Source organism: Danio aesculapii, chromosome 8 (genome assembly GCF_903798145.1).
Source record: "Danio aesculapii chromosome 8, fDanAes4.1, whole genome shotgun sequence".
Lineage (NCBI taxonomy): Eukaryota > Metazoa > Chordata > Actinopteri > Cypriniformes > Danionidae > Danio > Danio aesculapii.
The window spans coordinates 1,253,449-1,263,717 of record NC_079442.1 but is presented as its reverse complement, the minus strand read 5'-3'; the positions used below and the strand labels follow the sequence as shown (position 1 = coordinate 1,263,717).

Here is a 10,269-nt window from a genome sequence, read left to right as displayed (position 1 = left end):
CACTAGGGGGCAGCATGACGACAACCACTTTGTTCCTTTTAACACTGATGATATTTAGAGGGACATATTATCGACCAATAAAGCATTATTTTCATGCAGTTCTTCTCACAACACCAAATAAACCCCACAAAACAACTTAATGCTGTCTGTGATTTGCAATGAAGAAGTTTGCGTCTCCTATATACGCTCTGGTGTAATCAGTTTAGTTGTGCTTGTACTGCAGAGCACTCAGGTTCAAGTCTGGTGAAGCACGCTACCACAAAAGAGATAAAAGCAATATAAAATCAAGGTAAAACTATGTGGTACAGTGCACTTTTCTTGTAAGTTTGCTTTTGAAAACACTATTGGTTGGGTTTAAGGAAGTGTTTAGGTCTGGTGAAGCATGCTTCCACTAAAGAGATAAAAGCAATGTAAAATCAAAGTAAAACTTTTCTCTTATGTCTGCTTTTGGTTAGATTTAGTTTGGTGGTTCGCTAGCTGATCTGCATGACGAGTGCTGCCTTCTAGTGGACATGTATAAGAAGGACATGTGTCTGAAACACAACAAAACACACCCTAATTAACATATTTCAGATTCACAAAAATGTAGACAGCGCCCTCTAGTGGATTTTCATCTGAAACACAACAAAACACACCCTAATTAACATATTTCAGATTCACAAAAATGTAGACAGCGCCCTCTAGTGGATTTTCATCTGAAACGTACAACAAAACGAGCCCTATGTAACGTATTTCAGATTTACTAAAATGTAGACAGCGCCCTCTAGTGGATTTGTCATCTGAAACGTACAACAAAACGAGCCCTGTGTAACGTATGTCAGATTCCCTAAAATGTAGACAGCGCCCTCTAGTGGATTTTTAATTTGAAACGTACAACAAAACGAACCCTGTGTAACGTATTTCAGATTCCCTAAAATGTAGACAGCGCCCTCTAGTGGATTTTTCATTTGAAACGTACAGCAAAATTGCACCCTAATAATGTATTTCTGATTCGCTAAAATGTACACAGCCCCCTCTTGTGGATTGATCATCTGAAACGTACAACAAAAACGCACCGTAAGTAACATATTTCAGATTTACAAAAATGTAAACAGCGCCCTCTAGTAGATTTCTCATCTGAAGCTGCAAGGAAATGTAACCGGCGCAGTGTATTTTACGCTTTACTAAATTTCCACGCATTTCCATTGAGCTTGTGTTGAATCCATCACTTCTCACACAACATACAGCATGTCCGAGGGTTGTGTAACCTCACTACTGTCTTTGTTTTTTGCAGAGTAAATCAGAGTCTCCACTGGCTTTAATGAAAGATCAAATCAGCAAAGCGACGCCTGCCAACGGAAGTTCTTTCCACTCCTGGAGCGCCGCAGACGTTCAGATAAAGTACGTGGCTGCGTCTCAAACACGTTTAAGGATTTAAGATGCCTATGACTGTTAAACGTGGTATATCAGTCTTGCGAAAAGACATAAGAATCTTCACATGCTCTCTTCACAGCTCTTCTGAATATTTGTCTGCGAAAGCTTCACTCCTGCGGTCTTTCACTGAGCGTCACGTCCGCCATCTTGTTCCCTGCTTCACCTCCACATCTGACAGCACAGAGGAGCCCAGACACAGGTGACGGCAGAAATAGAGACACTGATGCAGGAAAAACACTCAGATAAAGTCTGCGTGAAATCTAAATTTATAATGTTTGTTTTGCTAGCTCAAATAGTTATTCGTAAGGTGAACAATTCATCCGTGCTAGTTAATCTACTGAAAATACATGCTCGCTTTGGTAATCTTCAATCTTCTGTCTTGAGCTTCTACTTCTGCGTTTGGATTGGCTCATTCTCTGTTTGATGAATAGATGTGTTCAGCGATTCATTTGTTTTCAAACGCCTTGTTTCCATGATCTTGATCTACTGTGATTGGTCAATAAAGACTTAGTCTGCTGTGATTGGTCTTTAATGACTCAGTTTGCTGTGATTGGTCAATAACAAACCAGTCTTCTGTGATTGGCCCAGTGATGAACCAGGTTGGTGTGATTGGTCTAATAATGACCCTGTCTGCTGTGATTGGTCCGATGATGGCTTAGTCTGCTGTGATTTGTCCAATGTTGATCCACTCTGCTGTGATTGGTCCAATAAGGATCCAATCTGATGTGATTGGTTTGATAATGACCCAGTGTGCTGTGATTGGTCTGATGATAACCCTTTTTGTTGTGATTGGTTTGATAATGACCCAATCTGCTGTGATTGGTCTGATGATAAACCAGTTCACTGTGATTGGTTTGATAATGACCCAATCTGCTGTGGTTGGTCCGATGATGACCAGTCTGTTATAATTTGGTCCAATAATGATCCAGTCTGATGTAATTGGTCTGTAAAATGACCCAATTTGCCATGATTGGTCTGATGATGACCCAATCTGCTGTAATTGATCTAATAGTGACCATGTCTGCTGTGATTGGTCCGATGTTGCCCCACTTTTCTATGATTGGTCCGATGATGACCCAGTCTACTGTGATTGATCTAATAGTGACCATGTTTGCTGTGATTGGTCTGATGATGACCCAGTCTGCTGTGATTGGTCTGATGATGACCCAGTCTGCTATGATTCGTCTGATGATGACCAGTCAGCTGTGATTGGTCTGATAATAACTCAGTCTGTTGTGATATGTCAAATAAGGACCCAGTTTACTGTGATTGGTCCGATGTTGACCCAATTTTCTATGATTGGTCTGATGATGACCCAATCTACTGTGATTAATCTAATAGTGACCATGTCTGCTGTGATTGGTCTGATGATAACTCAGTCTGCTCTGATTGGTCTGATGATGACCCAGTCTGCTGTAATTGATCTAAAAGTCACCATGTTTGCTGTGGTTGGTCCAGTGGTGACGCAGTCTACTGTGATTAGTCCGATGATGACCCAGTCTGCTGTGATTGGTCTGATGATGACCCAGTCTACTGTGATTGGTCTGATGATGATCCAGTCTGCTGTAATTAATCTAAAAGTCACCATGTCTGCTGTGATTGGTCCGATGATGACCCAGTCTACTGTGATTGGTCCAATGATGACCCAGTCTTCTGTGATTGGTCCAATGATGACCCAGTCTGCTGTGATTGGTCCGATGATGACCCAGTCTGCTATGATTGCTCCAATGATGACCCAGTCTGCTGTAATTAATCTAATAGTGACAATGTCTGGTGTGATTAGTCCGATGATGACCCAGTCTTCTGTGATTGGTCCAATAGTGATCCAGTCTGCTGTGATTGGTCTGATGATGACCCAGTCTGCTGTAATTAATCTAATAGTGACCATGTCTGCTGTGATTGGTCCAATGATGACCCAGTCTGCTGTGATTGGTCTGATGATGACCCAGTCTGCTGTAATTAATCTAATAGTGACCCAGTCTGCTGTGATTGGTCTACTAAGTGCAGCACATGTTGGAAAGGGATTATCCAACATAAATATTGTGGCTTATTAAGTGTTGAAGATTTTATACAGTGTTAATTGGCTTCAGTTTAACTTAATCAATTCGAGCCCAATTTTATCTTTTCATTTGTTACACATGAGTCGTAAGTAATTATTATAAGAAATAAGATTTTACAAAAAACTGCCTCCTTTGGAGTAAAACATTTCAAAATAAAGATAGTCAACCTGTAATATAATTGAAATAGAGTTAATAGTAAGCGAATGTATTTTCCAGTCCCCATGAGACGCTGTATGTGGAGCTGCGCTGTTTAGCCGTCAGACCTGCTTTACTGCTGATCTCTGAGAGCGGACACAACACCGTCCACTTCAGGACTCTGGCAGTCGGTAAAACACAGGAAACTCACAAACATATCAAACGGTGTTGCTGCTTTTGTTTCACCTGACGTTCATTTGTGATTGTCTGAATCTCGCAGGTCAGAAGGTGGTGAAAAAGGTGATCATCCAGAACATTTCTTCACAGACACTTAAGGTATCCTTTTCAATTCTGCCAAAAAAATGTTCTATAATATACAGCACACTCGACCATTTCATATTTGTCAATTCTGCTCACCAACGCTGCATTTATTTGATTAGAAACATGGAAAATAAGGATTAAGTTGTTACATGTATTCACTGCAAAAATGCTTTTGTTATTTAGAGTTTTTGGTCTTGTTTCTTGTCCAAATATCTGAAAATTCTTAAATCAAGAAGCATTTTTCCCAACATAGGCTCATTCGGAAAACGTACATTTCTGGAGTTACGAATTATGTAGCCAGAGGTACGTATGGCTGCCTTTTGTCTTAATAACAAACGCTACGGGGTGGTATGACGCTATTACTTTTCGCACTTACCAGCTGACCGCTTGCCGCTGTATGGACGGCTTTCCCGCTGTAACCAGATTGTTCCGTTAGGTCGCCATGTACGTCGTCAGACTTGAGACGCAGAGAGGAGTCGACCACGATGACAGGGTTCGAGTCCGGTCAAGAAAGCAGGTAAGACAAAAACAGAATCCCGAAATTAAAAAAACAAGTAAATAACAGGGTGAGGATGTGGTAAAATCTGAAAACGTGGTAAAAATCAGACGAGGGCTTTCCTTTTTCTGGATTGCTTTTGAAATTTGTTGGTTGGGTTTAGGGAAGTGTGTGGGCGGGTCAATCAATAAAATTGGTTGGGTTTAGGGAAGGAGGAGGGTGGGTCAGTCGATCAGTCAGTCATTTATTCAGTCAGTCAAACAGTCAGTCAACAGCGGCCTCTGGTGGGTTTACAGGAAAACAGCAGGCGCAAATAGCACTCCCGAGGGAAATTTGAGACCTGAAAAAGCGTACACAGCAGCCTCTCGTGAATTCCTGAAAAGAAAAACTGCACAAAAACGTACACCCAGGACGTATTTCGCGGTCTCCAGAAATGTATATAGAGGTACGTTTTCAGAATGAGCCTGGCTTGAATATTCCAGACAAGCTAAAAATATAGTCAAAAATAAGGAGTCAAAATAAAGTGAGTTTTTCCTTAAAACAAGCTAAATAATCTACCAGTGGGGGAATCTTGTTATTACTTTGATATAAGATTATTTCTCTCACCACATTGACAGATTATTTTGCTTGTTTTAAAGAAAAACAAGACAATTTTTTGCTTGTGTAAAAAATGCTTCTTGATTTAAGAATTTTTAGATATTTGGACTATAAACAAGACAAAACTCGAAGTAAGAAAAGCTAAAATCCTCCTTAACCTGAGGTTCAGCTGTCTTCATCACTGCTGGACGTGAACGGGCCGTTTTCTGTGCTGAACGCCATGAGGTCCATCGTTCCTGAAGACACACACACACTCCTGATCGCATTTACACCATTATTGGCCAAAAAGGTGAGCACTATTAGACACACTTATCATTATACGGCTCTCTTGAATACTTGATTCTGATTGGTCACGACATTATTCATCAATAACAATAACTTATAATGCTACACACTGGCTTATAGGAGAAAAATAAGGTGGATATCATTTCTCCAGCATGAAGAAATACTATAGTCATTTATTTTAAATACTATAGTATTTGTAAACCATATTGTAGTAAAGTATCTGAATGAATCTGTTGTGGTGATTCTACAGTTGCTATGGTAACACAACAACTATAGTAAATGATCTGTTGTGGTGATTCTACAGTTGCTATGGGAACACAACAACTATTATAATATAAACAAATGGACTGTAGTTTTGTACAACTAAAGCGAATATTATACTACAGTACACCACAGTTTACTGTAGTAAAAACTAAAGTATACTACGGTATTTATTTCAATTTATCAGCTCACTGTAGGTAATACTACAGTATGCTGTAGTTGCTATAATATATACAGTATAAAAACTTTACTGTAGTATAGTTCAAAGCAAGATTAGTATTTACTTTAAATTACTATAGTATTTTTATGTGGTGTTTCACACTTCTTATGTAAAAGTGACTATATCAGGATTTTTATATGTTAGCCATGAGTCTAGACACTATTACAGCGACTTTATAAGCATTCATCCCACATAAAAATACTATAGTGTTTTATAGTAAATGCAATTTCTGGACCCAACTATAGTGAAGTTTATTATACTGTATGTAAATCAATTACTACAGTTGTTGTGTTACCATAGCAACTGTAGAATCACCACAACAGATCAATTACTATAGTTGTTGTTTTACCATAGTAACTGTAGAATTACCACAACAGATCAATTAGTATAGTTGTTGTGTTACCATAGCAACTGTAGAATCACCACAACAGAGCAATTACTCTAGTTGTTGTGTTACCATAGCAACTGTAGAATCACCACAACAGATCAATTACTTTAGTTGTTGTGTTACCGTAGCAACTGTAGAATCACCACAACAGAGCAATTACTATAGTTGTTGTGTTACCGTAGCAACTGTAGAATCACCACAACAGATCAATTACTATAGTTGTTGTGTTACCATAGTAACTGTAGAATTACCAAAACAGATCAATTAGTATAGTTGTTGTGTTACCATAGCAACTGTAGAATCACCACAACAGGGCAATTACTCTAGTTGTTGTGTTACCATAGCAACTGTAGAATCACCACAGATCAATTACAATAGTTGTTGTGTTACCATAGCAACTGTAGAATCACCACAACAGATCAATTACTATAGTTGTTGTGTTACCATAGCAACTGTAGAATCACCACAACAGGGCGATTACTCTAGTTGTTGTGTTACCATAGCAACTGTAGAATCACCACAGATCAATTACAATAGTTGTTGTGTTACCATAGCAACTGTAGAATCACCACAACAGATCAATTACTATAGTTGTTGTGTTACCATAGCAACTGTAGAATCACCACAACAGATCAATTACTATAGTTGTTGTGTTACCATAGCAACTGTAGAATCACCACAACAGATCAATTTCTATAGTTGTTGTGTTACCATAGCAACTGTAGAATCACCACAACAGGGCAATTACTCTAGTAGTTGTGTTACCATAGCAACTGTAGAATCACCACAACAGATCATTTACAATAGTTGTTGTGTTACCATAGCAACTGTAAAATCACCACAACAGATCAATTCAAGTGTTTTACTATAAACCATATTGTATTTGCTATCTATTACTGAAGTAATTTGTCATGTGGGATTGGAGGAACAAATCCCTCTCAATGTTAAGTCATTACACAGCATTTTCAGCAAAGCATTCTTGTATCTTTAAAGTGTAAAGCATTATGATTATTACATTTTGAAGGCGCTATATTAAGTAAATGTTTTATTATTATGATCAGTACTGTGAGACTCTGGAGGTGAGCTGCAGTCAGATGGCACTGGAGATCACACTGCTCGGTGAAGCCGTCAATCCCATCATCACCTGCTCTCATGACGGGCTCCTCGACTTCGACTGGGTTCCTGAAAACGAGAGCACATCACAAGTGTTCAGGGTACACATTCATAACACTGATGAGGATCTGTATCTGAAACTTACAGCAAAACACACCCGAAGTAAAGTATTTTATATTGACAAAAATGAAGACAGCGCCCTCTAGTGGATTTGTCATTGAAACGTACAACAAACGAACTCTAAATAATGTACTTCAGATTCACAAAAATGTAGACAGCGCCCTCTAGTGGATCAGTCACTACATTGCCACACACACATTAATATTAGATTATACTGTCAGAACATAATCAACACAAATTATGCTCAAAGAGACATTATTTGACCTAACTGACCCATAAACACTCAACATCTTAAGGGTTATATTTAAGTAAAGCTTTAAAGGTACAGTACTAATCTGTAATTTTTTGTTTTGTTTATTTGTTTATGTTTTTGCAAGAAATTTTCAATCCCACTTTATGTTAGTGGCTTTAAATACATAAAAAAAATTAAGTACAATGTACACTACTTATTATATAAAATAATATAATATAATATAATATAATATAATATAATATAATATAATATAATATAATATAATATAATATAATAAAATATAACATAATATAACATAACATAATATAATATAATATAATATAATATTAGATAATATAATATATAATATAATATAATATAATATAATATTAGATAATATAATATATAATATATAATATAATATAATATAATATAATATAATATAATATTAGATAATATAATATATAATATATAATATAATATAATATAATATATAATATAATATAATATTAGATAATATAATATATAATATAATATATAATATAATATAATATAATATAATATAATATAATATTAGATAATATAATATAATATATAATATAATATAATATAATATAATATAATATAATATAATATAATATTAGATAATATAATATAATATATAATATAATATAATATAATATAATATAATATAATATAATATTAGATAATATAATATAATATAATATAATATGATACAATATAATATAATACAATATAATATAATATAATATAATATTAGATAATATAATATATAATATAATATAATATTAGATAATATAATATAATATAATATTAGATAATATAATATATAATATGATATGATATAATATAATATAATATAATATTAGATAATATTAGATAATATAATATATAATATAATATAATATAAAATAATCTAGTCTAATCTAATATAATATATTATAATATAATATAATATAATATAATATAATATAATATAAACATACAGAAATTAATTACAGCTGTAATTGCGTGCAGATAATTTTTTAAATATAAGTACAGTGTAAAAACCCATCGGTACATAGTAAATGCATTGTACCAAATGAATAATTTAAATGAAAGTGCATTTAATTAAGGCCACTTAATATGAAGTGGGACTGACGCTGCTTCTACTCACAAAGGCTGTATTTATTAGCTCCTAAATACAGAAAGATATGTGAAAGAGTATTACAATTTCCAATATCAGACCTTTACTGCAGTGAAATTTACATTTTAATTCATTGCTGTGATTTAAAGCTGAATTTATCTAGCCTGTAGAATCACGCGATCCTTCAGGAATCATAATGATATGCTGAATTGATGCTCGAGAAACTTTTCTGATGATTATCAACAGTTGTGCTGCTTCATAATTCTGTGAAAGATTTATCTCTTAATAAAATGGTCAGCATTTATTTGTTGATTATCAAAACAACGCATCCTTGTTGAATAAAAGGGTTAATTAAAAAAAAGTAACCCTTGAATGAAAGTGTATCGCATTTATTCAGAGCAAACCTGTTTTCAACAATGATAATTATGAGAATTGTTTCATCAAATCAGGACATCAGAGTGATTTCTGAGGGAAGATGAGTTTCAAACTGTAACACAGGTATGAGATGGTGATGCTGCTGTTCAACACTAGAGGTCAGTGTCAGCACATTCTGACTTCTGTTGACTGGGTTTTTCCCACTTCCTCGGTTTATTCCCTCTGTAGTTTATTTTGGGCTTGTGAATTCTCCAGTCACCATTACTGCGTTACTGAGCCAGTGCTAGGACTGTATGTACTGTAAGTCAGTGTTCACACAAGCTAATTATGAATGAGCAAGAAAAATAACCTTAAGTCACCTCCGTGTTTCTGCTGTATTAGCTGCTCATGCTTTAGCATTTACTTGATAATTGCTGCATTTTCAACATAATTAATCCAATATGAAGGTCATTTAGGCATTATGTGTTATTTATAGTAATTAATCGAATTAAAGATGAATTTTTAGTGATTATGTTGATTGTTGATTTTAGATTTGTTAACTGCCTAATTAATTTAAATTAAAAATTTTAGTTTATATAGAAATAGAATATAGAATATTTAGAAATATTTATAATACGAATTGTAATATAATACATTATTATTAGTGTATTAATATAGTATTTAAATATATATATATAATAATACAGATAATATATTATTTAAATATATATATATATATATATATAATACAGATAATATATTATTTAAATATATATATATAATACAGATAATATATTATTTAAATATATATATATATATATATATATATATATATATATATATATATATATATATAATTTTTATTTTGGATGCGATTCATTGCTATTAATTTTTTTATTGTTATATAGGCATTTATAAAGTTACAATATGTATTATTTATTTATTAATATAACTTTTTTTGGCAATGATTTATGTATTTCAATCCTTACTCATTAATAACTCCTGATTCTATTATTAAGACTGACATTGATTTCTTAAGGACCATGTGAAGATGGCTTTACATCACAGCAATAAATATTTACAGTATATTAAAATATATTTCAAATTTCTCACTGTATATTGGAATA

The 10,269-nt window shown here is 34.0% G+C and overlaps 1 protein-coding gene across 1 annotated transcript in view; it reads left to right on the top strand.

The window, feature by feature from the left end:
• The window catches only part of cfap74 (cilia and flagella associated protein 74), a 62,618-nt gene that overhangs the window by 42,125 nt on the left and 10,224 nt on the right, over positions 1-10,269 (top strand). Inside the window, exons 27-32 of the mRNA XM_056464574.1 lie at positions 1,274-1,380; positions 1,493-1,612; positions 3,690-3,799; positions 3,889-3,944; positions 5,192-5,311; positions 7,238-7,390. Coding sequence (XP_056320549.1) covers positions 1,274-1,380; positions 1,493-1,612; positions 3,690-3,799; positions 3,889-3,944; positions 5,192-5,311; positions 7,238-7,390 — 666 coding nt within the window. The remainder of the gene's footprint in view (positions 1-1,273; positions 1,381-1,492; positions 1,613-3,689; positions 3,800-3,888; positions 3,945-5,191; positions 5,312-7,237; positions 7,391-10,269) is intronic.